The 27,807-nt window shown below is 51.6% G+C and overlaps 1 protein-coding gene across 1 annotated transcript in view; it reads right to left on the reverse strand.

The window, feature by feature from the left end:
* Window positions 1-4,351: 4,351 nt before the first annotated feature.
* Window positions 4,352-27,807, reverse strand: part of MARCO (macrophage receptor with collagenous structure) — a 37,950-nt gene continuing 14,494 nt past the window's right edge. The window contains exons 3-16 of the mRNA XM_045066511.1: window positions 27,371-27,580; window positions 26,184-26,219; window positions 21,397-21,441; window positions 21,051-21,095; window positions 20,644-20,742; window positions 16,926-17,024; window positions 16,796-16,831; window positions 16,294-16,392; window positions 16,139-16,201; window positions 8,728-8,772; window positions 7,625-7,723; window positions 7,058-7,102; window positions 6,326-6,502; window positions 4,352-4,627 (exon numbers count right to left, since the gene is read on the reverse strand). Coding sequence (XP_044922446.1) covers window positions 4,497-4,627; window positions 6,326-6,502; window positions 7,058-7,102; window positions 7,625-7,723; window positions 8,728-8,772; window positions 16,139-16,201; window positions 16,294-16,392; window positions 16,796-16,831; window positions 16,926-17,024; window positions 20,644-20,742; window positions 21,051-21,095; window positions 21,397-21,441; window positions 26,184-26,219; window positions 27,371-27,580 — 1,229 coding nt within the window. The 3' untranslated portion in view covers window positions 4,352-4,496. The remainder of the gene's footprint in view (window positions 4,628-6,325; window positions 6,503-7,057; window positions 7,103-7,624; window positions 7,724-8,727; window positions 8,773-16,138; window positions 16,202-16,293; window positions 16,393-16,795; window positions 16,832-16,925; window positions 17,025-20,643; window positions 20,743-21,050; window positions 21,096-21,396; window positions 21,442-26,183; window positions 26,220-27,370; window positions 27,581-27,807) is intronic.

Consider the following 27,807-nt stretch of genomic DNA (forward strand, 5'->3'; position numbering starts at 1 on the left):
ATGAACAAATTCCTTGAGTTCTGATCCTCTCCTCAACCCCAAGGACTTAGAACATCCCTATCAGAGGGGTGTCATTTGCATGATTTTAATACAGATTCCTGTGTTGCAACAATGCACATTTTCTGAATGCTTCTTGAGTCCAGCATGGTGCAAAGGAAAAAATATTCAGAGCCAGAAGACCTGGAGATGAGTTTTAATGACCAAAAAGATTCATTTTCTTCAGCTAGATTCAGTTTTTCCATCTATAAAATGGAGATAATAAGGAAACATTCCAACTCAGTGTTGTTGTGAAAAATAAATAAGATCAGGGTAACCACCACAATAATAGACCTCACCTCAGAAGATATTGGATTTTGTGCTGATTTTGCCTCCCTTACATGGATGGGTTATCTATCTATCATCTATCTATCTATCAGGAGTGAGTGAAAGGAAGGCTTTCTCTGGAGTGGGTGCTGTCAGACAACGTTTCTTAAACAAAGTACAATGTGAACTGGGCCAGAAAGGGTGGAAAGGATCCTGATGTGGTGGGTGGAGGAAGGGAAGATGTTCTGGGTGTGGAGACATGGTTAGAGAGGAAGCTTAGAGTCAAGCTGTCCTAGTCAGTGCTGCTGTTATTCAGTTCCCAGTATGTGCCAAGAGCTCTGCAGTTACTCCACACAAAGCCATGTATTATTTCTATTTTTAAGCATCATCATCATCATCATTTCCCCCTTTACAGGTGGGGAAACAGAAACTCAGAGAAGTTATGTGACTTCCCCTAAGTCACACAATTGATCATTGGTGCTGGAATTTGAATCTGATCCCAAATCCCATAGTTTCCCTCCCCAAAACCATCTCCAGCAGGCACGGAGGGGCTCCCAGCCCTCCAGCTTCAAGGGAGTACCTCCCCTTGACCTGCAGGACCACGAAGGCTCCAGCCTTAAGGTGGTGGTTACTTATCCACCTCTGCTTCCGGGTCAAGGCTGTGTACTTCCGGAGCAGCCCGGCCAGGGACCCAGTGGAGCAGAGGGAGAGTCTAGGGGCCTGGCTATTCCCACCCAACATGAGACGCAGCCTCTGGGGGCAGTCTTCGCTCCATATCTCCCTGTGGAATCCCATAGGCAGGTGGGGCTGGGCTCTCCTGCCCCATCCAGCTCCTCCTACCTTTTGTCTTTCACATGCCTGATCCCTGTGAGCCTCTCCCGCAGCCAGCTCCGTCTCGTGGGGCCCTGGACATCCCATCCTCATGTGTCCTGCCCCCCGAGCCAGGTGCGGCTGGCAGATCCTTCTGAAAGCCTGCTTGCTGGAACACAGGGCCCAGCAGGGCAGTGCCCAGGCAAGGGGTGGACTGTGGAGATCGTAGTAACCGACCCTGAGCATTCGCCAGGTAGCAGGCACCATGTTAAATGCTTTCTTTTTACTTATGATTTCTTTCTCCTCCTTCTTTTTTTTTTTTTTTTTAAAGATTTTATTTCTCTGACAGAGAGAGGCACAGGGAGAGAGGGAACAGAGCAGGGGGAGTGCAAGAGGGAGAAGCTGCTGGGCGCCTGATGTGGGGCTGGATCCCAGGACTCTGGGATCATGACCTGAGCAGAAGGCAGACGCTGAAGCTTAAGGACTGAGCCACCCAGGCGCCCCTTTACTTATGATTTCAATTAAACCTCACAAGAACTCTGAGAGAGAGCAATTGTTACTATATTTTATAGACAAGGAACCCAGAGAGTTCGAACACCTCGACTGTCCAGGTAGAAGCCTGTTATGGGGCAATGTGGTTCCAGAAACCGTGCTTGTAGCTGTGTCTCTCCCCTTGGTTGCCAGGAAGCTCTCCAGGCTTGCCCTGCTGGGCAGGAAGTGACAGGGGGTGTCTTGGAGCACCCGCCATCTCTGTCTTGCTCAGCACAGCTTGCCCCGTGCTGGTGTCGTCTTGTGGGCCTCAGCCAGGGGAACTGGAAGCAGAGGAAGGAGAATGACTTCCCTGAACAGCATGTCTGGCAGAGGTTAGGAGGTCAGGCCGAACATCCGAGGGCGCCCACCCCACCCCACCCCAGTCTGCTCTCTGGCCCTTGCAGATGCTGTCATGCTAATTTTACCCAGTTCCTCATTGGCGCCCACAATCAGCTATCCGTCAGCCACAGAACCAGTGTGTTCATAGAACTATGTGCTGTGCCCCACACCCCACTTCCACCCATGGTTCTGGAAGGGGTGTTTTCTCAGCTTAGCTTGGCCTGAGAGCTTATGAGAGGAGCTGCCTGGCAGAGGTGCAGGGGACAGCAACTCTCCATCGTCTCTTAATCTTACCAATGTCAGACAGAGACCTGGCTTCGAACCCCTCTCTGCCCCTTCCGGGGCTGTGTGTCCTTAGTCAAATTAATTCCATTAGGCGGTTATTGCTAATAACCGCCACACCCCAGACTTAGTGGCTTTAAGCTACAACAAACTGTGGTTGTTCAAGAGATCATAGGTTGGTTGAACAGTTAGTTCCTTGGATGTGGGCCAGGCTTGACCAGCCTCGGCTGAACTCCCTACTGGGACTGCAGCCAGCTAGAGGCTGGATGGATGGCGAATGACCTCACCTGGGGTAACTGGACCCTGCTTCACATGCCCACTTATCCCCCAGTGGGCTAGCATGGACCAGTGTTCCTAATGTGCTGGGGATGCCCAGAGAGTGAACCAGGGACAGACTTGGCTTCTGATGATGAGCGGCAAAGTCACGTTGCGAATACCCCAGAGAGAAGGGTGGTGGATTGGAGCCATAAACCGCATCACTTAACCTCGCTGCAACTCTGTTGACTCATTTCTAGGATGGGAATAATATCACATATCATGTGATGCTCTAGCGTTCCCAGTCTTTTTAGGGGGCGGTCACGAAGGGGCAGCCACAAGAGGGCACTCAAGAGAGGTGCAGGAAAACAAAGCTTATTAAACTCGGGGGTCTTAGGGAGATGGAATCACTGCAGGCTGGGAGGGGGGACCATGTGGGAAAAGCCCCGGTCCAGCCATGCATGTGGGGAACTGAGAGACAATGAGGAACCTGTGGGTCAGGGCGGTTACTGTGGGGAGGGGTGGGTACACAGGCAAACAGCCTGAGGGGCTGTCCTTGGGGCTCTTTGGTGTTTGACCAGCACTGGGTCACAGTCACGGGAGGTAAGAAGGGGAGCTGGTGGCAGGGACCCATCTTATCATCCTGGTACACTTGGTTCTCCAGATTGGGTGCTCACGACGTGTTTGTGGGGATGTTGAGGCAGCAGGAAGCGATGAACTTTTGAAATTTATAATACACCTAATACGCCAGGGGCTCCATGAGTTTATTTTGAAAGCTAACTTTATAAATTACAGAAGACCAAGTAGTAGATTCACCATTCCTTTGCACCTTAGAAACTGTTTGGTTGTGGTGGTGGTGGTGGGGTGTCCTTAGCCACAATAATTAGAGTATGAGGCACCAGGATCTGCCCTCCAGCTGCAGGAGACAATGAAACCATCCTAGTGCAGCAAAGTGGAGTGCTCTGTCCAGCATTCCTTCCTCCCTTCCTTCGTTTATTCAGGGAATCAATCAGAAAACAGACAGCAAGAGCCTGTCATGTAATGTGTGGGAGATACTGGTCGTAACATAGGAAATGAAGCATCGAGGTTCCCAGAGGGGTGTGTGGGGTTGATTGTCAAGGGCTCTCCCCTGCAAGCCAGGTGAAGAGTGTGGCGCCCTGCCTTGGGGAATGGGGAACCACTGAAGGCTTTAGGCAGGGATCCCTATGGTGGTTTCTTTGTCATTTCAAAAGATGTCTCAGGTGGCTGCCTGGAGAACAAAGAGGTGGTTGGTGAAGTGCAGTGCAGGGAAGACTAATTAGAAGATGTTGGGAGAGAGAGAGAGCGCCTGCACATGAGATTGCACTCAGAAAGTATAGAACCCTGGGGGAAGCCTGGAAAGGGATGGGGGAGCTGAGTTGCTCAGAACATGAGCTGCTCTACCTTCTTGGTTTAATTCGGTCATTGATTAAATACAAGTTTACCAAGCCCCTAGATGGGGGTGAATAAAATAGACAACAGTTCTTTCATTAATGGAGCTCACATCCCAAGAAAACTCATTTTCATGCTTAAAGGCATGCAGCATGGTGTCAGCTACATGCCCACCTCCCCATTTGCTGGTGAAGGGCTCCAGGCCTGGAGCTCAAGCGGAAGGGACAGGGATGGTCATGCCTCATTCTGACTACTGGTACTCTTCACTTTCCACATCAAATTTAGGACCCCTTGAGTCCCACCTCTCCCTGGCTATAAGTTGAGATTCCACTGTCCTCTTTTGAGAACTCAGTGTGTCCTTTGAGTGGGCCCATCAATAAGGAACAGAAGGTATGAACTCATGAGTTCAGCCACAGCCAAATACATTACCAGGTCATGTTTTGAGTTTTATTAGTGACCCCACCTCAGAACAACCCCTCAGAGAATGCTGGCCCTCCTGCAGGGGAGCTGAGTGTCCCTGTCTGCAGACACTTCCGGCCACAGCATGGTGGAGGGACTGTGGGGGGTCATCTGCATTCCACACCAGCATCCTCGTTGTGGTTGCAGTTGTGGGCCCCCCAGTTGTTCTTACTGCAATTCCAGAGGGTCAACTCTGTCCCCCGACAGGCAACGTTATCCAGCCATATCTCCCCACTGCCTGGATATAGGGAAAGCAGGGAGAAAGAGGGAAGCAGGATTAGTGCCAAACTTACATTTGGGGTAGACTGCCAATTTCCCTCACAGCCACTTGGGCCCCAGGTGCTGATGGCCGGTCTCCTCTCCTGCTATGAGTCTGCCTCCCTTCTGCTTTCTGCTCTTTAACAAAAGTCTCATCCAAAGATTAGATGAGATTGATTAAGATAGATTGAGATATATATCATCTATTTATAATTACTGATACTTAGTCTATGCAGTGTTTGAAATTTCCTCCTGGGGACTTCCCAGTGTTTGTTTCTTTCCTGCTTAGTCCTGCTGCTGTACCCACCTTCCTCAAATGCCCTTTGAACCAGGCCGTTCTCTGGCTCGAAAGTATTCACATGTTCCTCCAAATCCCTTCCTCCTGATATAATCGATTTCAGATCACCAGCACAGAGGAAAACAGCAGGATGGTGGATGGTTCCGACTTACCGTGGTTTGATTTATGACTTTCCTACTTTATGATGGTGCAATCATATTTGGAATTTTGAATTGTGATCTTTTCCCAGGCTAGGGGGATGTGGGGTGAGGCGCTCTTCAGATGCTGGGCGGCAGAAGCTCCCAGTCAACCAGGTGCTCGTGAGAGCAAACGGCGGACCCATGATACCGGGGCAACCATTCCGTATGCAGACTGCCATGCTGTTTGTAACCTTCGGTACAGTGTCCAATCAATGGCATGGTCTAGTGACTTCATCATAAGTAGGCTTTGTGTTACATGATTTTGCCTAACTATGTTCTAGTGTAGGTGTTCTGAGCATCCTTACGGCAGATGAGGCTAAGCTGTGACTTGGTAGGTGACCTGTTTTGTATTAGATGCATCTTTGACACAATGTTTTCAAATTACTTTGTGTTTATTGAAATGTAACCCCATTGTAAACCCAGGGTGATCTGTATTTGGTTACAGTAATTTACTTTTACACACAGTTTACAGTGTAGTGATCTATGTAAGTGTAATCTATATGAGGAAAATATATACTTTAAAGGAGTTTTACAAGCCAACTGGTACCTAGATTAAAAACCAGGTAGGCACTGTAGGGTGGAGTAAAGGCAGAGAGCTTTTGGGGCGGGAGAAGACAACCTAATCTTCCTGCCAAGTCAGCTCTTATGGCCAAAGAAATAGTCTTAGTCTGGGGATTTGGCTACTTTATTGAAAGTTTGAAGTTTTTGCTGAAAGAGTAGCCTGAGTCTCTAGCACCCCAGGATGTCTTTCCAAAAGTGATTTAAGGAAGTCCCTGCCCTGATTTGTTTATTTTTCCCTTTGCACCTTTTCCTTGAAGATGATCAAGGCGTGTCCTGGCTTCCAGTTTCCAGAAGTTGAGATGAGCACCTGTATTTGCCCACCCTGAAACTTTTCTGTTCTTCTAGGACTGGCGCCTGGCTGTCCTTCAGAGAGCCATGACTCACAGACACCCTTGGCCATGGAGCACTCTGGCTTTCTATGCTGCACAGACAGTGACCCAGCCGGGTGAGCCAGAGCCCCACCCAAGCCTTTGCTGTCCAGGTCCTCTTTGTCCTGGGGCAGCCAGCCTAGAAGGCACTGACCAGCAGGACTTTTCAGTTGCTTAAACCAATCTTTTTCTTTTAACCTAAATTCATGGAGTTCTTTGCAACCAAAGGGAAAGCCTCCAGGAGAGAGGCTCCTGGCCAAGGACCCACTCACCAGGTGACACGTTGGTAAGGGCTGTTCCGCTGGAGTAGCCCAGCATGCGGCAGAAGACGGTGGCATCGGAATTGTCCCAGTCATCATCACAGATTGTCCCCCAGACGCCGTTATAGAAAATTTCAGCCCGGCCTCTGTTCCTACTGCCGATAATCCTGACGGTCTGTAAAGGTTCACCTGGGTGAAAGACACACGTGGGAGAGGGGAAGAGAGCAGCCTAAGGCTTTGTGTGGCTGCAGGCTCAGCCTTTTTCTGGTTGGCAGTTCTGTTATTCCGGGGCAGGGGAAATCCCCCTGCTGGACTGTCACCAGAGCCGGGAACTTCCTGCATGTGGCTCAGCATTCTCTGTCCACTTGCAGCCAGTCCTGCATACCCAGCTGGCTGCATCGCACCTTGTCTTGTGGGGAGAAGAAAAGGAGCAGTTGAGGGGAAAACAGAAGGAGGGAAAGAAGGGAGAATGGGAGAAAGGGAAGGAGCGGGACTTGGAGAAGGAGGGAAGAAGAAAGAGAAGGAAGGGGGGAGGCAGGAAGGGAGAGGAGATGGGAGCTAAAAAAGCAGTTGCGCTGTGGCTCTAAATCATCATGGATGGGCTTCGCCAAAGGCTGTCTGTTAGCTTTTCCCCAAATGAGGCATTTCTCTGAGAAGCAGGGTCTGTTCCCTACCACACGTACAGTTTTCAAGCACTGAGTTCCCGCAAAGGCACACATTAAAGAGAATAGAAATAATAATTACCTTTTTGGCCTTTTTCTCCCTGAGTTCCCTGTGCTCCAGAAGCTCCTGTTGCAAGGGAAAAAAGAAAAGCAAAAGAAAGAACCCACACAATTTAAAGGAAACCAAGCCAGGATCCCTTCACCCTTCTTCACCGGTGGTGGGGAGGAGAGCGGGGGCAGGGAGGTCAGATTCTCTCCTCCAGCTTTGCCAGTGACCGGGCACCATGGGGACTGAGCACCACTGGTTGAAGAAGCCGAAACAGGCCTGACCTATGGTGGGAGGATCTAAACTAGATTCCTGAGGAGTACTGAACAGGTAGGAGACAGGGAGGGGCGGCCTCTCCTTTGTGGAAAGCTCTGGTGGCTAGGGCTCGGCGGGGCGTCGTGCAAACACACGTTCTCTTGTCTGGCCCCCAGGATGCCCTGGCTGTGCCTCATCCACTCCTGTATCCTCAGGGCTGAGGGCAATCCCAGCGCAGAAACTGTCCAGGGAGCCAATAAACCTCTACACCTTTGGTTCTTAAAACTCCCAGGCTCTTTACAACAGGGCCTCTCCTTAGAGCCCATAAATCACAGACCGAGGCCTTACCTTTCACTCCCGGCTCTCCCTTTTGGCCTTTCAGTCCAGGTGCACCTGTGAGGCCTCCCTGGCCCGGGTTTCCCTTTTGTCCCTTCATGCCCTCCGGGCCTGGAGAGGAGAGAGACGCTTCCATCAGATGTTCTGCCCTGCTTTCCGAGGGGGACCGAGGGCCTTGGTCTTTAGAGACTGGGTTGTCCTTGACAAGCGCACTCCCCACCCCCGTGACTGGACTGTTTGCATGTTGAGCCTGCACCTTCGGTCCACCTGGGAGAGGTGGTGAGGGCGGGCAGGGTCTGGCTACTGCAGTGATCTCCCCCCACTGACTCTCACATGAATGCTGGGAGACCACACACGGGTCACAAGAGCTGACAGGATTCCAGAGGTTTTTATTTTCCTCAGACCACACAATTGTGTGCAAGTTCTGGCCATTCTGGGAGAACTTGCTAGAATGTTTCTAGGCCTCGAGATCTGCTTTAGTAAGTTTCAATGCGAACCAGATATCCAGCTCAGAGGAAGAAAGCCAGTTCAAGAAATGTGTCTGAGAAGTTTCACATTGGCCCTCATCAGGGCAGAGCTGTGGAGAAGACTAGAAGTGCTCTGTGTGAAGACGTGTGCTCAGTGACGGACCACGGGCAGGGGCTTGGAAAGCCATGGTGACCATAACAGGCCAGTGGTAAGCAGCCGGAGGAGGACAAGAGGAGTTTCAGGGGACAAACTGAAGATGGAGAGGGACCAGCACAGGCATGGGGAAGCAGAGGCCTTGCAGCCTGGGACCTGGAGAATAAGGCAGCCCAGCTCCACAGAGGCCGCATGCCTTGAAGCCACCAGCGGACTCCAAGCTCTCCAGCCCCTCCCTACTCCTTCTCCACCCTCAGCTCGGTCCCCTCTCTATTACCTCAGGTCCCTGAGTTCTGTCCCTCTCCAGGTTTTCCAGGGGAAGAACCTGAGGCTTGAGAGACAGAGCCCTGGAATCTTAGCCTCAAACAGGCTTGGGCCCTGGCCGCTCTAGGGGAAGGTTAAAGCAGAATGTTCAAAGTCAACAAGACCTGCCCTCTGAGCACGAGCCTTTCCAGACATCATTCTGAGAAATTAAAATGAAGCCGGCCCTTTACCTGGAACTCCTGATTCTCCTTTTGTTCCTTTCTGTCCTTGAAGTCCTAAGATCGAAATACAAAAAAGGGGGGAGGAAGATAATAAAACTTAGATATTAGACACTTTTAATCTTAGACAACCTCTACCTTTTGTCTGATTAATGCAGATGGAAAGACACATTGGTTCTCCACGATTGTTTAAAGCCTCCTTAGCCGAGCATAAAAGGAGACAGACCGCAGATAAATGGGGACACGTGTTGGGGTGAAGTAGAAAGGTAGTGGATGAAAGTCAGAGTTAGACAGACAGACAGACTCTGGATTTACTGGCTGGCCTTCTTGGTCTGATGATAGCCTGACTCGGAGTATAAATTCAACCCCATTCCTTCCTGCCTGCATTTTATTGGAAAAGAAGTGAGACATATTTTGAAAATAAAAGCACCTTTATTTCCAGAAGACTGTGGAGGAGACTCCTGGGGCTCAAGGAGTGGGTGGGGGGAGCCCTCATCCACAGCAGATGCTCCATAGAAGTTATTGGTTCTTTTCATCATGGCCCTAAGGTAGCTAAGGATTCATGTGGCCAGGTCAGAGGCCACAGGAATTCAGAGCCGCTGCTGTAGAAAAGCAGGACATGCTGGAAGGATCTGAGAGGGCAACTAGTTCAGCCCCTCATGGGAAAGATGGGACAGAACTGAGGTTTAGTGAGTTTCCTGTAAGACCTGGAGGAACCTCAGAGGCCAGACCTTGGCAGGCAGGCCCGAGCCCACCGTGAGCCATTTGCACCTGCTTTGGTCCCTCTTTTTAGAATGCCTCACCCATTCTGTTCGCTGGAGAACTCAGATCAAGCCTGTAAGACCTGCTAAGATGTCAGATGTCACTTGACTACGAAAACTTCTCTGGCCTCTCCTATGGATGGCGTGATCCTCCCGAGGCAGCAGAAGGGCTGGAGCCAGACGGCCTGGGCTGGCATCTGTCTCTGTGACCTTGAGCAATGTACTTGCCCTCTCAGAGACTCATTTTCCTGCTCTGAGTCTCCTGGCTGCCTCGGGGGTGGTCCTGAGACTGAAATGTCATCTGTGTCATGGGCTGAGCTTCGTGTCTGGCCTGCACTCAGTAGGTGCTGCCCCAGAGACCCCACGGACCCTGTTTGCACGTATCTGTCTCCCCTCCGGAGGAAGCACCTCAGACCCTGGCCCACAGGAGCTCCTGGCTCCTGGCCCAACAATCCCCCTAACTGTTCACTGGTGACCTGAGCCAGAAGAGGCAGCACAAATTTCCTCTGCTCATCGGCATCTGAATGGTGTGTGTCAAGATTAGAGAGGAGAAGCCACACTCAGACATCTGTCTTTGGCTTTAGTAAATAGAAAAATACTTTGACCCTTGGCCCTCTGTCTGCAGCCTAGAGGGCGCAATATTGCAGAAACCTCTACCTGAAGAGTCCGTCCCTGGAACCAAGGTTCAGGGACGCCAGGCCCCATGACCTCCCTTTATGGTCCCCTCCCAAAGAAATGCCCATCCCCAGCTGTCCCCAAAGCACCACATGACAAGCACACCCTGTACAGACAGGAATCACAGGGACTCCCTTATTTGCTGACCTGTGCATGCTGCTAAGGGCTTTATACATATCCTCATTCCACCTTTCAGTTACCCTGCAAGGTCATGCCCTTTTCCTTTATACAGAAGAGGAGAAAAGACACAGTCACAGATTCTAGGTGATTTATCCAAGGCCACACAGTGACGAAGTGGTGAAACTGGGTTGTAACCCAGGTGGGGCCCCCACTGAGTGCTGTAGCTCCCTATGCCCCATTAGCATAGCAGCTCACATCTTCCTGGAGTTTCCATTTGGCCTGTCCACCTGGTTCCCAGGTTCCATCCCGTCCCCTAAATGAGTAGCTGAGCTAGGGGTGCTTCAGAGTCACCTGCATGGGGCTGGCGAGCCAAACCGGCTTGTCAGGCTCCACCCTGGAGCTGCTGATTCAGTGGATCTGAGAAGCTGCCTTTCTAGCAGGTTCCCAGCTGATGGTGATGCTGCTGGTCCGGGGACCACATTTTGAGTAACACTGCCTTAAACAAATCTCACTGGCTCTTTAAAGACCAGCTCCCAGCTCACCACCTTCGAGCAGCCTTCCTGTCTATGGGGAAAACAAATGTTGGTTTCTCCTCTAAACCACATCTAACTGGGTTTTTCTGGGTGTCACACATGTATCAAGCTGAGATGACCCAAAATATTTATTTGCAAGGTATTTACTTAGAGAAATAATTTTCTCCCAAGAAAATCATTTTGTTAGAAAGCACATGTCTCTGGATTGTTCCGTGTTCAGCTGGTGTTTTGCCTGAAATCTTAGAATGTTCCTGCTCTGAGGGGGAAATTGCCAGTTTCAAACACAGAGTGCTGTCAAGCTAGCAGGGACCTGGCTATTATTCTAGAATATTCTTCACATTCCACACAGAAGGAAATGGGCCCGGGGCAGGTCTTCCAGCTCTGATTTAATGTAGAAATTTCCAGTACATTAGGAAACTCCTTAAGTAGCATCTTGACATACAGGCTAAGTGCAGCCTGACAAAGTGAGGATGACTTTGACAACTGACAGACGGCGCTATGTGGCAGAAGTAAGATGGCGGGTTGGGGACCGATACTGGGATGGATGTAGACTTTTGCAGATATCTCTGAGAGATTTAGAAGAAAATGAGGACAGGTTTTATGAGTGGCAACTTAGAAATGTGAGTTGGTAGAATTTAATAAATTCTGGGACCAACTCAGTACTTTGATATGGGGACTGGAATGAACTGAGAAATTATATTCACAATATAGGGCTTAATTGCTATTATGAATTACTTTTTGTTGCTTACCTTCAAAATAAAATGTCTTCAAATACAGATAAGAAAATGGATTTCAGGCTATTTGCATTTTGGCTTTGCCTCAAGAGGAAAATAAAAGAACATAGAAAATTCAGATTCTTGTTATATTTTAGACACGAAGGCTGCTGAGATGCAGACCTTCTGATCAGATGGGTGTTTCAGAGCTTAAATGTCTTGGCTGCTTCTAATACCATTTCATGGGCCCCTGGGTGGCTCAGTGGGTTAAGCCGCTGCCTTCAGCTCAGGTCATGATCTCAGGGTCCTGGGATCGAGTCCCGCATAGGGCTCTCTGCTCAGCAGGGAGCCTGTTTCCTCCTCTCTCTCTCTCTCTCTCTCTCTCTGCCTGCCTCTCTGCCTACTTGTAATCTCTGTCTGTCAAAAAAAAAAAAATCTAATGCCATTTCATGAGGTGTGATGCTAGAAAGCAAAATGCCCACATCATTTCCCAACAAACTTGAAAATGGCCAAGGGATTTTGAGCTAAAATGAATTTTTGTGGGATTTTTGGCTTTTTATTTTGCGATCGTTTTCCCCCAAGTGAAATAACTCCATAATCCTTTGAAAGATCAAAGGTTAGAAATAACTCCATTTTGGGAGGTTGGTAAAATGCTGTTTTGTGAATGGTGAAGGAAAGGGTCTTGGGAGAAAGTTCTGCCGAGTGATCATGCCATCTGTGACATGTGTGATTTGTCCTCCCGACAGAATGAAAAATGTTTCCTCGTCACCATCTTTAATCTAAGATGGCTGCTTTCTCTCAAGAAGTGCCAACACAGGGGCACATTCCACCTGAGTGGGTTGGAGTACGGTAAGCGACCACTCACAACGGCAGGAGGATTTGGTGACTGAGCCAAGATTCACCCATCTGCAGGGGAGTGGCTAGGGCAGGAGAGTCTGGCTTTCTTAGAATTGTTTACTCTGTGCTATTCTATGTAACATGGTCTGGAAAAGCACAACTTTGGGATCTGGCCCTGGGATTAAGATTCAGAGTATATTACCTGCGAGACCCCAAGGAGAGGATTCACCCTCGGGGAATGTTTGCTCCCTCCACTGTAAGGTAGCGGTAATGGAACTCAGGGACACAAGCAGATGAGCTAAGATCATAGGAGTAAATCCCAAGCACAGTGCCTGGCCCAGAAGTATCGTTAATTATAAACAGATTTCATTTTTTTAAATTAATGCACCATCATAGGAGCTGGCTGTTAGCCTAGGTCAAGCCAAGGCACTATAATTTCTCTGTTTTCATCCAGGGAGGCTTGATGTTCTCTTGAGAGATTAATGATTTTATTTACAAAATAGGAAATACATTGGGTTGAAAAACTGGCTTGATATAACCCACACGGGACAGACACCATACTATCTCCAGTTTGGGGAATACCAGTGTCCTGACATTGAAAAGTAAGCATTATCTTCCACGATCACTACCCATCCTTCCTTTTCCCACTTGAGAAATCTAACCTCTCCAGGAGTTCCTTAACCTCTGACTTCGGGATGATAGGTAGACCGATAATGGACCTGTTGGAATAGGCCAGATAATGGACCTGTGGAAATTCCCTCTTGAGATGGAACCATTAGCTACTAGATCGAGACAAGCATTTGGATTTGCGTGGGAAACTGACACAATTTTATGAAAGTTGTAATCAACACGTGCTCCGAATTGAAGATGTAATCAGCATGTTTACTTGGGTAGCCGGAATTAAGGAATAGCCTTTAGAATTTGCCTGGTTGGTATTCACCACTGGGTCTGATTGATGGAGATCCCCCAAAAAGTGTTCAACAAACATGGGAACTTGATAATAGGGTTAAAGCCATCCCTAGTCTGTGAGCCAAAGGTCTCTGGGCTCTCAGGGAGGTGGGTTTTGGGGTAAATAATGAAGAGTCATAACAGGGCCTGAGAACATCATGTTTCCTTCTTGGAATTGAAGAAGAGCCTGCTGTAGCCTCAGCTTTAATCCTTCCTGACCTGGGATGGAGAGGGAAGGTGTCACTCATTAGAATGCCTAATGGGGTGGGGGGGCGCCTGGGTGGCTCAGTGGGTTAAGCCGCTGCCTTCAGCTCAGGTCATGATCTCAGGGTCCTGGGATCGAGTCCCACATCGGGCTCTCTGCTCAGCAGGGAGCCTGCTTCCCTCTCTCTCTCTCTCTCTCTGCCTGCCTCTCCGACTACTTGTGATTTCTGTCAAATAAATAAGTAAAATCTTAAAAAAAAAAAAAAAAAAAAAGAATGTCTGATGGGGGGTAATGGTATTCTCAGGCTGCCTAGGAAGGAAAAGAGCATGACAGAGTGTAATGGATAAGGCCCCAGGCTTTGAGCCAGCCAGGCTACGATTCCAACCTTCACTGTGCCTCCTCCTGGCTCCTCGAGTGTGGGCAAGTTGCACTAACGAAAGTGCTTATCCCACTGGGTTATCATGAAAATGCTTGTTATCGGAGCGACTCTTCCGAGGTAAACCGTCCCAGGGTATAGCATGCAGGGCAAAATATCCTACCTCCAGAGAGTGGGAGACACAGGCTGGGGGCCTGGGAAGGGGGCGCAGTGTCCCTTGTGGGTAAAATCATGTTTTACCCCTGATACCCTTAAGAACTGCTAGTCTGGCAATCGGGGGAGGGTGGGGAAGGATTGGGATAGAGACTTGTTTATAACTGAGGGTTGAAAGCTGTCATCACTATGAAGCCAAGCAGAAAACTCAGGGGTAGGGCAGCCTCATGCCCAGAAGTCAGACCTCCTGGGATCTGGGAGCAAGGAAAGGGGAAATATTTAAGAGCGGGAGGAGGCAGTCAACAAGGCAGGGAGAGCTGACCACCACACCAGAAGGTGAGACCTTTCTGGGGGGGGCCTTCAGGTAGCATCGATATGGCCTCAGGCAGCAGATCCCTGGCCCTGGCTGACACAGTCGTGAAAAAGAAATCAGCTCAGAGGCTGGATGGGCTGGAAGGACAGTGGGTACTTTTTTCTTTTCCCGAAGATTTTATTTATTTAATTGATAGAAAGACACATAATGAGAGAGGGAACACAAGCAGGGGGAATGGGAGAGGGAGAAGCAGGCTTCCTGCCGAGGAGGAAGCCCGATGCGGGGCCTGATCCCAGGACCCTGGGATCATGACCTAAGCCAAAGGCAGATGCTTAATGACTGAGTCACCCAGGCACCCCAGGATAGCACGTACTACAAAAGCCTGTGCCATAACTCTCAATGATCTTCAGGAAAACCCCAATGGTTGAAGGCTCAGAGTCCAGGGCCAGCCAGGACGTGGCCCCTACCCACCCCTCTGGCCAGAGCTCCTGACCCTCTCTCACACCCCAACCCTAGATGCCAGGTACAGAAGCCTACAGAGCCCTCCCTCATTCTTTCATGACTTCGCTTGCTCTCTTCCTTCTCTCTAGATTTCCTTTCCCTTCCTCCCTATGGCCAGCCTCCACTCCTTCCACAAGACTCAGCTCAAGCTCTTACATCACTCATGTGCTGCTCTGCCTTTCACCACCCCTACCAGAGACGTGACATGATGAAACTGAAGCATTTAGCTGAGTTAAGTCACATTTGTTTAAGGAATCAATCCATCTACTAGTCAACTACTTGATCAATGAGCCCTAAGAACACCTGCCCCTCATGTGGGTCTGCACATGGCTCTGCGTGAGGGGGTCAGGCTAACACAGCATGACCTGCGGCATGAGACACAGACCTGCGACACAGCATGAGAACGGCCTGCAACAGACTGTCCACGGCCACCCGAAGCCACTGCCCAGCCTGCTCTCTTGACCTTGCACTGTTACAATGCCTCCAGGCTGCACTTGGCTTTCTAAGGGGCATTCAGCACTTCTCCATGCAAACGTTCATGACAGAATGCACCTGGCACAGTCTGGCAACAGTCTGTCTGCCTGTCTCAGGCACCAACCTGTGTGCGTGAGGTCAGGAAGCAGGTGTTACACATCATGGTGCACCAGTGCCCCCCAAAAGTGGCCCAGAGTTTTTAGACCATTGCCCAGACTGACTTAGTGACTAGACAAAATTGGTGTAGAGGTTTAATAAAGTAGGCCACATTGGTTGACTGGTTTATAACCTATACTAAGTTGGCACAATGGTTTATAATGTAGACTAAGTTGACAGGAAGGTTCATATAGTGGTCACTGTGCGCTTGGTTACTATGGGTCACTCCTCCCAGCCTGAGGCCCTTTGGGAGAATGTGCAAGAAGGGGTTTCTTGATCTTGACCCCTCCCCACCGAAATCCAGAGCCCTGACCCTGGGGGCCCCGTTATAGGTTAGCTGGAGAGAATGGAAACTATGTCCAGGGCTAGAAGGCAGTCCAGGAGACTATGTGGGTCAGCTGCCCTTCTCTTTAATGGAGGAGGTTCGGTCATGGCTTTGCGGCCTTTCAGGGGCCCTGGGCAGAGAGAGGACAGCCCTAGGGCTTTGAGCTCAAAGGGCCCTGAGAGAGGAAAGTGTCCTCTGGAGCCTGAGTGCAGAAGACCATCTCCCTCCTTGTGGTGGGCTCACTGGGAGGGGTCCTCCTCCCTGTGAGGAGGTCCTCCTCCCTCCTCCCCGACACCCAGCACCCCGCGCACCCCCAACCACACCCTCTGTTACCTGGGTCTCCCTTGCTTCCTTTCATGCCGTTGGCTCCAGGACTCCCGGGTGTCCCTGGTGGCCCTGTACAACAGATGCCCAGATGGCATGAGGGCTGAGCTCCGTGGGTCTTCAGACATCACTCCCTATACCCACCGCCGTGCCGAGGACCTCACCTGCTAGTCCAGGGGAGCCAGCAGTGCCAGGCTCCCCCTTGGGCCCTGGGGATCCTGCCACGCCCGGAGAGCCGGGAGGACCCTTCACTCCAGGTTGTCCTGCAAGCGACAAGGGCAAGGTTGGGTGTGGTCGCCAGAGAGCCTCGTTGCCACCCCTCAACACACCTCTCTTCTCAGCAGTGACACATGTATGTCCTACCACCTTGTATGTTCCCTGGGCAGCTTTGATCAGCTCCCTTTAGAGGCTGCAAACAGGCCGAATCAGCAGGAGAAAAGTTAGAGCCTGAGCAATTTGTTCATCCCGGCCGTCACTCTGCAGGGTCTGGGGTTAGGGCCCCGCCAATCAAGCCGGTTCCTTTCAGACAGAGCTGAGTTTTAAGAGACTCCGGGTGCTCTGGGTTAACACAACAATGAGATAAAGATAGTGGAGTCAAGTCCTGGACGTGGCTTTGCCCAGGGACAGTGGCAGCTCGAATGATACCTGGATTCCCAGAGTTCTTACCTTGATCTCCTTTGATTCCAGGAAATCCAGCTGCACCTGAAAGGACGAGGGACGTTTAGGGATTTTGTGCCCTTATAGCCCAGCCCACCAGGGGAAAGGAATAGCTATAGTCTGATGGACAGCCTCTTACCTGGGGTGCCCGGCTTCCCTGAGTCACCTTTAGTCCCCTGGGCTCCGGGGGGACCCATAACCCCTGCGTCTCCTTTCATGCCCGTGTCCCCCTTGCTTCCTGAAAAATCAAGAAGTCGTGGTCAGGCACAGGGGGAGGGCAAACCCAGCCAGCAGATCTCACTGACATTTGTCCCACCCAAATTACAAACGCAAACTCTTTGAGCTCCTGCTACCTGGTGCCCACAAGTGGAAGATACCATAGCTGCCCTCTAGAAGCACACCACCTTGCCCCTTGCCCCACAAGACATGAACTCGTGAAAGACGGCCAAGGTCAACCGGCCTGAGTGATGGGTGGGCCAGGGAAGCCAGGCTCTCAGGACCCTGGGCAGCACGCGGGTCCCCTTGCGGGGGACCAGAGTCCAGGCTTGACCAGTGCTCATTTTCGTGTCTGCATTTTGGATAATTACTTTTCAAGCCTCCCAAACCGAAATCTGAATATTCCAGAAAGTTGATCCCAAATGCTGAGAATAGAGATTCAAAGGTACGGGTGGGGAGAAGAACATTGCGGCAGCTGGAATTCCTGCCAGGGCTTCAGTCACAGCCTCTCTTGGTGCCCTAGGTTTCAAATTTTCCACTTGTCATCTGCATTCAAGGCTCGTCCCAGCCTGTCCTCTCCTCGGTCGTCCACTGCTCCCTCCTCCTTCCTGCCACTGCTCGGTGCATATCAATCGAGGGAGGCTTCTGGCAGAGCAGGGCCTGGCAACCCCTTCCCAGTCCATGAGTTTGGTTTTGGAGCCAGCTGTACGCTCCTCCTAACCATGCCAGGCTGGGTCTGCTCAGCAGTAACCCAGCAGTGACCTGCTGTTCCGGGAGCCAGTCGAAGCCCTATCCAGAGCAGCTCGCTCTGCCCTGGGACGGGCTCAGCACTGTGCAATTTGGTTAAAAGGCTCCATTCCCTTACTTTCTTGATAGGGAGGGGGAGGACTCAAAGGGATACCAGCCTTCTCTCCAGTGAATCAGGAAAGGAGACAGAAAGTCCTGAAGCAGAGGGAAAGAACCATGGGTCATGCAAAGCTTTCTGGATCAAAGCTGGGGGTGATCTTAGGGGTAAGGCTTAGGAAGTAGATTCTTTCTGGTTTAGATACTTGAAGGATGATTATTCCTTCATGGGAAACAGAACCAGAGAGAACTTGGTTACAGCTGAGATCTCTTATAGTCTCAGGGGCAAGCCCCAAGGAAGGCAGTTCTTGGGCCTTGAGGGTGTCCTCTTTGGCAGAAGGCACAAATGGGATTTGTTAGAAGGAACTAGGAATTACTTCCCTGGAGGAATTGGTTGGTGCCCGATTGCTCTGGCCAGCCAGAACCATCACATGATAGAAATGGCTTGGCTGTACAAGGATTTTGGAGCGTGGTCTGGGCCGGGGTCTGTGTGTGGCTGTGTGTGGCTGGGCCCGCCATGTCTCCATCAAAGGGGACAGCCCTGGGACTCCCGGCGTTCTTGGTGAAACGACCAGAGCCTGGCACCCACCCACGGAGGAACCCCGCTGTGCCTGATGTGTGAACCTTTCCATCACAGCTAAAGGTGAAGTGAGGCAAACAGAGTGTCCCCTGGATCTCCACTAGGGGCATTACCCATCCACTGTGACAAAGAACACCAAGCCTCAGTACCACCAAAGCAGGGCCCTCTTGGTTCGCGCGTCCCCTCTGCGGAATGGAGATAGGGGACCAGTGGATGAAAGAGATCTTGTGATCTTGGGAGACGAAATTTGGGAAGAGGAGGGTTAAAAACTACTGCAATTCCCCTCGCAGGCCTGGCCACAGCGTTTCCAGTCCCGAGTCCGCCTCTGAGTGCGGGCTTCGTGCCCTGCTGCGGAGTCGCCGTAGGCCTGTGGCCGTGGGCGATGTGAGATGGGAAACACGAGGGTGTAGGCTCTACGGGCAAAGCGCCAGCTTGTCACACCCCATCCTGGGGTGGGAGGGGAGGGACAGCTTGAGAAAGCCGGGGGCCTCCTTCCCTGCTGCAGAGAGCACTGCAGAGGGCCGCCTTTGGAAGCATCCTCAGTGGTCAACGGTCTAACCAACTGCTTGGTGCAAAGGTTTGGCTCAGTCCTGAGCAGAAGAATTCTGCGACGCCGCACCTGTCGCTGCCCCTGCCCCGCCTCCGTGGCTGCCCCCGCTGAGAACCGCGCATGCGTGCCCGGTACATCCCTGGGGTGCCCTAAGTTCTAATGCCTTCCTACTTCCTTACTTCAGCACAATTGGCTCTCCTGAAACCCTTGATCATCGCTTCTCATTCTATTGATGGGCACCCAGAGGGAGTCTGTTTTCTCTTCCACAAGTGCCTTTCTAATGTTTGAGCATGGCTGACACATCCCGGTAAGGGCCCCCTTCCTGAAGACAAGCACCCCAGTCTCTTACAATGTAAATATCCTATTTGCAGGTATAGTGCCACACATCTAATGGCTTATACTCCTGTTGTAACTAATCCTTATTAGAAGTTGCTCTTATTATCCCCCTTTTACGGGTGAGTAAATTGAGGGTCAGAGAGGTTGAGTCATTTTCCCCAGATTAACCAGCTAGTGAGCTGTATTAGGACCCCAAAGTGTCTGGTCTTAGAACTGAAGTCCTTCCCTTTTCTACCTTAAAGGATCACAAAGGCTAACGGCTATCATTCATTCAGTGTTGAACCATATGGCAGATGGTTTGAAAACATGATCTCTAGCCCCCCTAACTGTCCTACAAGATATACATAATTTAATTATGATGATTTTAATGGTCATTCTTTTCTGAAATGAAGAGACTAAATCTCAGCTGGTTAAAAATGTGCCTAGCAAGGCATGTGAACAGGTGCAGAGAGAGCATGGTTTCGGTCCCAGCCCATTAACTGGGGCGCCAGTGTGCCGCAGCTGGTGGAGCGTCCAACTTTTGGTTTCTGCTCAGGTCAGAATCTCAAGGTCGTGGGATCAAACTCCGCCTCCCGCTCTGTGTGCGCAGTATGGAGTCTGTTTGGGATTTTCTCTCTCTCCCTTTCCCTCTGCCCCTACCCCCGCCATGCTTGCTCGCTCTCTAAAATAAATAAATCTTCAAAAAAAAAAATAATGATAACAAGCTCACTAGCTGTACAGCTTTCATTCTCCCTATGATGCGATACCCCTAGAACCCCCCCAAAGAGGCCTCAAGAGGCCAAGGGGCAAGGGACATGGAGGTGCTCGGTCATGGTCAGAGCCCCTGGGGCAGTGCTTCTCAAAGAGCCTGCTAGGCTGTCAGGGTCAAAATCATCCAGGCCTTCGAAACACAGACTCTTGGACTTGGAACAAGTGCCATAAAAAGTTCCGAGGTAGCACCTCCTTCTGGAGTCAATCCCTTTCCCCTCCTTGCCAGCCAGTCTCCCCTCCTCCCTTGGGCCCTCCTCAAGTCCCACTGCTGTCCCTCACCTTCCTCTCCTCCGAGCTCCTAGCATGGCCTGTGTCCCCACTCATCCTTGGTTATGCCTGGCATGAGACTGTGTCTCCTTACTCCCCTCCCCCCGCTCTCAGCTTTCACATTCCTGGCCTCTGCTCACCTGGACAGAAGGGACCTCATGTGTGCTCCCATGAGACTGGTAGGCCGAGCCCAGCTTTGTCTGCTTTGTTCTCAGTGGGACAGAACAGACACACTTCCGCAGGATCGGGGCCCAGCCCTTAGCCACCCCCCACCCCCAACACACACAAGCACCAACACTCCCACTGGACCCTTACCTGGAAGACCCAGGTCTCCTTTGTCTCCCTTAGCTCCAGGTTCCCCTTTCGGGCCAACGAGACCCCCATCGCCTTTGCTGCCCTTCTCTCCCTGCTCTCCTGGGGTGGGCAGAGAATGGCCAATGAGGTGGGCTCCCACCATCCTCCTGGGAGGGACTCCTAGGCAACGGGGCAGGGGGCGTTCCAGGAGAAGAGGAAGTCTGGGGGAGGTGAGGTCATCTCTTGGGTGTGTCGATGAGGCACAATAAGACTCCAGAGCAGAGGACTGGGGGAGGGCAATGCCCCTCTGAGGCAGCGGGGGTAGGGGATGGCCATTGGGGGATAGCTGTGGGGAGAAGGTTGGGGGGTGCTGGCTCAGCCTCTCGACCAAGGCGTCGCTGCACCCAAGCAGAGGAAGCACACATTACCAGGGGCTCCTTGTTTCCCTGGAGCACCGTTGGGTCCTTGGAGGCCTGCGAAGAAGGAAAGAACTAGTCACAGGGCTCTCGGCTCCTCAGTCAGCTGATGTTCTAGAATGCCTCAGAATAACAAGATAGATGCCCAGCCTGAGGTGAAGGGCTCTCTGTCTCATCCGCTCCCCCCAACTTTGCCACACACACACCAGTGACACCATTTCACTCTTCAGAACAAGAAGAAAAAGAGAGAGAGAGAGAATGGAAATAAGAGGCCAAGTTTCTTAGGCATAGAGGTATGAATGAGCCGACGCCCCTGCTTCCCAACCCTCGGCTTGTGCACACACCCACCCCTACCCACCTGCCTCTCCCTTGATTCCAGGCGGGCCTTGGAGTCCTGGAGGACCTGGAAAGGAAAAGGGATTCAGAACAAAGCTTTGACAAAGAGGAGGAAAAGGATTATAGGGCCAGTAGCCAGAGGCCAGCATCCATGGCTTGCCTTGGCCCATTGGCCCCCTTTTCAGCCAGTGGTCTTGGCAGAAGTGGGATGTGATGCCAAGCCTTCCCCAGGGCCCCTTTTGACCTGGGAGACTTGAAGCACAGGAGCAGAGACCCAGGAGCCAGCTCACAAGGTGGGGTGACAAAGCCACTCATCACACCACTATTTATCCAATGCACTGCCACTGAGCTCCAAGAACAAGCCAAACTGTGCGGAAGAAGGAAAGGAAGAGAAGGCAGAGCTCCTTCCTCCAAGAAGCTCAGGGCCTAACAGGTGAACCGCAGTGGTGCAGGTTCAAGGAACAGCACCGCCCCTTCAGCTGGGTGACGTGGTTCAAGTTACTTCTTCCTTTTGAGCCTCAGTTCCCTCATCAGTAAAATGGGCTTAATATACTAGCTCTGCAGGGCGGTCCTGGCGGCAGGCTCTGGACTCAGGCCACCTATTTTTACTGTCACTCACATACGGTTCTCTCCCTTTCCAAGGGCTGCTTTGCAGGTTCGAGTCTCACAACAACCCAGGAGGGTGGGACAGAGTTCCTCGTCCTGTCTTAATCCGTTCCGGGGGCTATAAGCCTCAGGGCAGGAGGCCTATAAACAACAAAAATGCATTGCTCACAGTTCTAGAGGCTGGAAGTCCAAGATTCTGTTGCTAGTGTGGTCAGCTTCTTCTGCTTCTTGCTGTGTCCTCACTTGGTGGAGGGGGTTGGTGAGGGATCATTGGGGTGTCTTTTATAAGGGTATGAATCCTATTCAAAAGGGCCCTGCTCTTAGCACCAAATCACCTCCCAAAGGCCCCACCTCCTAATACAGTCAGCTCAGGGGTCAGGTTTTCAACACAGGCATTTGGAGGAGATACACTCAGACCATAGTGGGTCTCCACATCCCCACAGAGGAGAACAATTTTCTGATAGGCATGGCTTTGCCTGAGAGAGAGAGAGAGATTTGGAGAGAGGCTGGCAGGTTCCAGGTCTCTCAGGGGCAAAGCCTTTTACCCATGTCAGGACACCACGATGACAAAGCCCTTGACATGCTTTCTATTTCGGAGTAGGACCTCAGTCCAATCTGTGGAGTCCATAAGGCTGTATCCATCCTGTGTGCATGAGGGATGGAAGCAGCATGGGGGGCTAGAGTTCCTCTCAGACAAGCCCTAGGAAAGGGCAGTTGAAAATCAGTTCAGGGGTTGACGCAGGCCCCACTGACAGGGAGGAGACTTCTACTCCCTCCAGGGTCTGATGCTGCTCCTCAGCCTCGCCTGAGTTAGCTTGAGCAAGTCAATATCCCGCGGGCCCTGGGGCCTGTTTCCTCATCTGTGAAATGCGGGTAATAGCAGCAGCCACATGAGGTTAGTGTGAGGGGTCCACAAAACATAGGTGAATGTGCCTTGCATGTAGCTAGGACCACTGCCTTCACCCCACCTCCTGACCCCACCTCCTGACCCAGCTCCCAGCCTGTCTCCCACCTCCACTCCTCTCATTCTTGCACTCCAGCACTAGTTCTTATTTCTTTGCTTTTCTTTGCTCACCAAATCCCCCTTTCTACCTCATACCCCAGGGCCTTTGCATGTGTGGGGCTCTGCCTAGCATCTGTATTTCCCGGCACCTTCCACTCACACTCAGGTCAAGGCTGAAAGTTCTCTCTGGGAACCTTCTGTGGCCCCTGAGGGGGTTAAGTCCCCTCATACTCTCCTTACCTAGGGGGCTGCCCCAGTCTCTCAGAGCAAAAGCCAGGGCTGGAACCCAATAATTCTTCCCTGAGGGCAGGGATTCTGTCTTTTTCTGTCTGCATTCCCAGTGCCTGGGGAGGTGACAGCCTTGAGAGGCTGTTTGTAAATGTCTGTTGAGAAGTCTGGAACACAGCGGGGGAGGGGCAGAGAGGTGTGGGTGGGTTCCACATCACCGTTTCCCAAACTTGACTTAGGTGCAGGATCCCCTGCTCCTACCAGCACTGTTTTGGAAGCCTGGGCCAGAGGGCAGTTTCAAGGCAGGCTGCTTTGGGGCCAAAACCATCACCTCTGGGCCCTGCACCCAGCCATCCTCTGGGACCCACCTATTGGTCTCCAGAGGCTGGTGCAGGAAAACATGCCTTTCCGGGGGCCTGACCAGGCAAGGCAGGCCTTGGTGGAAGGAAGAGAGATGGTGGGCCTCCCCTGGGTGGCCCAGGGTGGTGGGGGAAGCTGGGAAGGGGTCGGGGTTGTGCCTGAACCCCAGCTGCTGGAATCAGTTTCCTGCCTCTGTTTTCTGGGCTTCAGAAGAGAGAGACAGAGACAGAGACAAAGAGGTAGTCAGAGACTACCGTGACTGGAGAGAGACAGAGAGACGAAGCTGGAGATTACAAATACACACACACACACACACACGCACACATACAGGTCTTCTTCAACTTACAGTGGGGCTACATCTCAATAAACAGAAGAGAAATTGAAAATATTTTAAGTGAAAAATGCATTTTGTACACCTAATCAACCACACATCACAGCTCAGCTTCGCCTCCCTTAAAGATGCTCAGAACACCGACATTAGCCCACAGCTATGCAAAATCATCTAATGCAAAGCCTGTTTTTTAATATGGAGTTGCCTCTGTCCTGTAACTTATTGACTCCTGTACTGACAGTGAGAGCAGTGTGGCTGTCTGGGGACAGAGTGGTTGTCAGCGGATCAGTTGTTTGCTCTTGGGAGTGCCTGGCTGAAGGGGAGCTGTCCCACTCAGGATCATAAGAGAGCATGCCCCACCCCCCACCATGTCCCTAGCCTGGGAGAAGATCGATATTCAAAATTTGAGGACGCCTGGGTGGCTCAGTGGGTTAAGCGTCTGCCTTCGGCTCAGGTCATGATCCCAGGGTCCTGGGATCAAGTTCCACACTGGCCTCCCCGCTCAGTGGAGCCTGCTTCTCCCTCTCCCTCTCCCTGCTGCTCTCCCTGCTTGTGCTCTCTCTCTCTGACCAATAAATAAATAAAATCCTTTTAAAAAAAACAACTAAAAACAAATTCAAAATTTGAAGTACAGTATCTGCTGAATGAGATCACTTCTCACCATTGTGAAGTCAAAAAGTCATAACTGGAGCCGCTCTGCATCAGGGGCCATGTGTACATTCACACAGAGAAAGAGCCAGAGAGACAGAGACAGAGGGACCAAAGGGAGGCTGCTCCCTGCCTGGAGGTGAGCTGAGCTCTGTGTCTGGTCCTGGAACACTGGGCCTGGGGCAGGGGCTAGAGCAGACTTTCAACGTCAGCTAGGTGGGTGATGGATACTAAAGGAGGGCACTTGCTGTGATGAGCTCTGGGTGTTGTAGGTAAGTGATGAATCACTGACTTCCACTCCTGAAACCAATATTGCTCTGTATGGTAACTGAAATTAGCAAGCACAAACAACATCAGACGAAACACTGGGTTGAGAAGAGGTGTCAGCCTCTCCTTGGAGGGAAGAAGCCAACATCCATCCGGCTGGAGCTCCCCAAGCATTAGCTCCTTTAACCTTCCCCACTAAATAACAAAGCAAATAACAACACAGAACAACAAGGACACGATTGAATACTCACTCTGAGCTGGGCACTGGACTACACATTTTTACATTCATCATTTTATCCTCACTTCAATCGCAGGAGGTCCTATCATTATCTCCATCTTACAGCGGGGGGACACAGAGCTCAAAAGTGTTAAGTGACTTGCTCAAGGCACCTGGTTCCAGAGAGAGCCAAGGTCTGTTCCCAGGAGAGCCAGTGATGCAAGGGACCCTCATGTCATCGTGCAAGGCTGCCTCGAAACTCTCCCTCGCCAGTGGCATGTCTGGGCCATCCATGAATAATTATGAAGCCAAAGAGTTCTATCCCAAGAACACCATGCGGAGTTCTTTTCAAGGTGACATTCCAACCACTCCGCTGATAGAACGTGGTAGGGGTGAGTGTGTGTACATGTATGTGCATGCGCGTAGCCAAAGCTGTGTGTGTTCAGGTAGAAAGAAAAAGCAGTGAAGGCACAGGTGTTTTCCTCAGAGAACACCTGTTGTCATCAGACATTTTTTTGCATATCTCTTCATGTGCATCTTATAGCCACCCTGGGAAGTGAGCAAAATTATCTCCATTAGTTTTTACACAGCTGAGTCACTGAGGTTCCAGAAGTGACATCACTGGTCCAAAGTCACACAACCAGGAAGCAGTGGGGCTAGGATTAGAACTCAGTTCCCAGAGGCTGCCCCTCCCATTATGTGCTCTAGGAGGCATGAGCCGTGCACCCCTGGAAAGGATCACAGACAGATGGGGGGACAAGCTCAGTGCTGGGTAAGAGGTATCTGGAAACAGTGCTTACTGGAGACCGAGGGGGAGCCCTGCGCCTGCAGCTGGAGTGCTGGGGGAGAGGGCACCTGAGGGGGATGCCCTTGGGCTGGCCTCGGAGGGCAGCTTAGATTTGGTGGGGTGAGGAGGATGGGGAAGCCATTTCCCACTTCAGGTGAGGAAAGGGTAAAGGCCCAGAAGCCAGGAGTCCCAGCATGGTCAGAGAACAGAGAGCCGACCCAATGGAGGACCAGTGAGTTTATGGGGAACTTTGGGGGCCTGTGGAAGGTAAGCTGGGGTAGGGGTCCAGAAAGGCACAAGCCCAGGAGCCCCTGGGGGAAGGCCTTGGTGAGCGGGTGGAGTCAGAGGGGAAATGAACATACCTGGAGCGCCTCGTTCCCCTTTGACCCGGAACAGCTCTGCAAGGGGAGGAGAGAGGGCTGTAGGCTGGTCTGGGAGAGCATAGACCCAGGGCACCCAGCTCTAAGTTGGGGGACTCTGCCCTCCAGCTGAGCAGCAAGGGTTTCAAGTGGTTGGGGGATTTGGCCAACAGGAGCCAAACACCTGGGTATTTTCCAGAACTGAGCTTTGGAAAAAGCCAGATGTTTCGTTGCAGCTAGTGGTCTGCTCCAGGGAGCCTGAGATCCCCGGGAGCTGCGGAAATGGGGAAAGAAGGTTGAGACTTCCAGAGTTATCCTATATCGTCAGAAGACTTGGGAGCCCAACCCCTTAAAGAAGAGCCTCAGGTTAAAAGTGGGGCCCCTCGGGCTGATCACAACCAGCTCCGCCATATCTCAAGGGAGGGGGTGAAGGTCCCTGCGTCTGAGTATCTGAACGTCTGAGCCAGGGAGCTGCCCATCGGTCACAGCTGTCCCCTGTCCCTGCATCCTGACTTGGCCTTCATCTGTGCTCACTGGGAAAACCACAGCCTCTGGGGAATTCCCCCACCGGGACCCTGTGCCCATTGAGTACATGTTCCCATGGGCACAGAACAGCAGTCATGGGATCACCCTTTAAACACTAGCTCACTCCAGACATCGGGGCCGGAGCACCTCGCAATAGTGAGGTCACACGTAGGAGCTACTTTGGCCCAAATCAGTCCTCCCTGTTCTGGCACAGCCGGTCTTGGGTCCCGAGAAAACTGAGGGGAGGGGGATCCCCAGAATCTCCACCTTGGGTTCCATTTTCTCCTGCCCAGGGCCCTATCTTCCAAGCTGCCACACTTCCCCAGCAAGCCCGCCACCCTGTCCTTCTGAGGTCCCTATGTGGCCCGGACCTCTTGTTGCCTGCTGTTAATCTCTCTCTAGACATGGGGCCAGTATTAGTCAATTGCATAAGAGTGATCCTGGGACTTGCCCCAGGCTCTGTGTTTTACCATCCTCCCAAACATTCTAGATCCACCTCATGGCTACTCTATATGGCTTTCACTCCTTTCCTTGCGCCCCAGGATTCTGGAATGCTCTCCTTGCCGGGGAAGGGGATTTGGACCCAAGGATCCACTTGCCATGAACCCGCAGCCCCTCCTTTCCATCCCCTGAGGAGTCCTGTTGCAGAGGGGAAGGGGCCGAACCTGGGCTCCGAGTGAAGTTGTCCACCTTCCGTAGCAGTTGTTCTTGCCTGGTGCGGACCTGGGTGATCTGGGCCTGTAGGGCCTGCAACCCCAGCGTGCCCCCAGGGAGGTACGGGAGGGGCATTGACTGGAACATTGACTGGTCCTCGGCCGCCAGCGTCCCATTGAAGTGAGTCTCCAGCACCCGGAGCCGCTCCTGCAGATTCAAAACTGGACACCCCATCCCCACCCCAGAGCCTTCTTTTAGGGAGACCTCATTAAAGCTCCAGGCATCTGAGCACATCCCTGACGTTCTTGTGTTATATATGCATGACTTCTGAGGGTCCTGGATACCGAATGTGCATTTCATGTTCTGTAAGGACCTAGTGTGAGCACAGAGTCTTTCTATATCCTGCATGTGGGCACTACACACTGAGGCATGACATTACCTGTTCATA

This window comes from Mustela putorius, unplaced genomic scaffold, assembly GCF_011764305.1.
Source record: "Mustela putorius furo isolate JIRA1106 unplaced genomic scaffold, ASM1176430v1.1 tig00003867_pilon_pilon_pilon, whole genome shotgun sequence".
In the NCBI taxonomy this organism is placed as follows: Eukaryota; Metazoa; Chordata; class Mammalia; order Carnivora; family Mustelidae; genus Mustela; species Mustela putorius.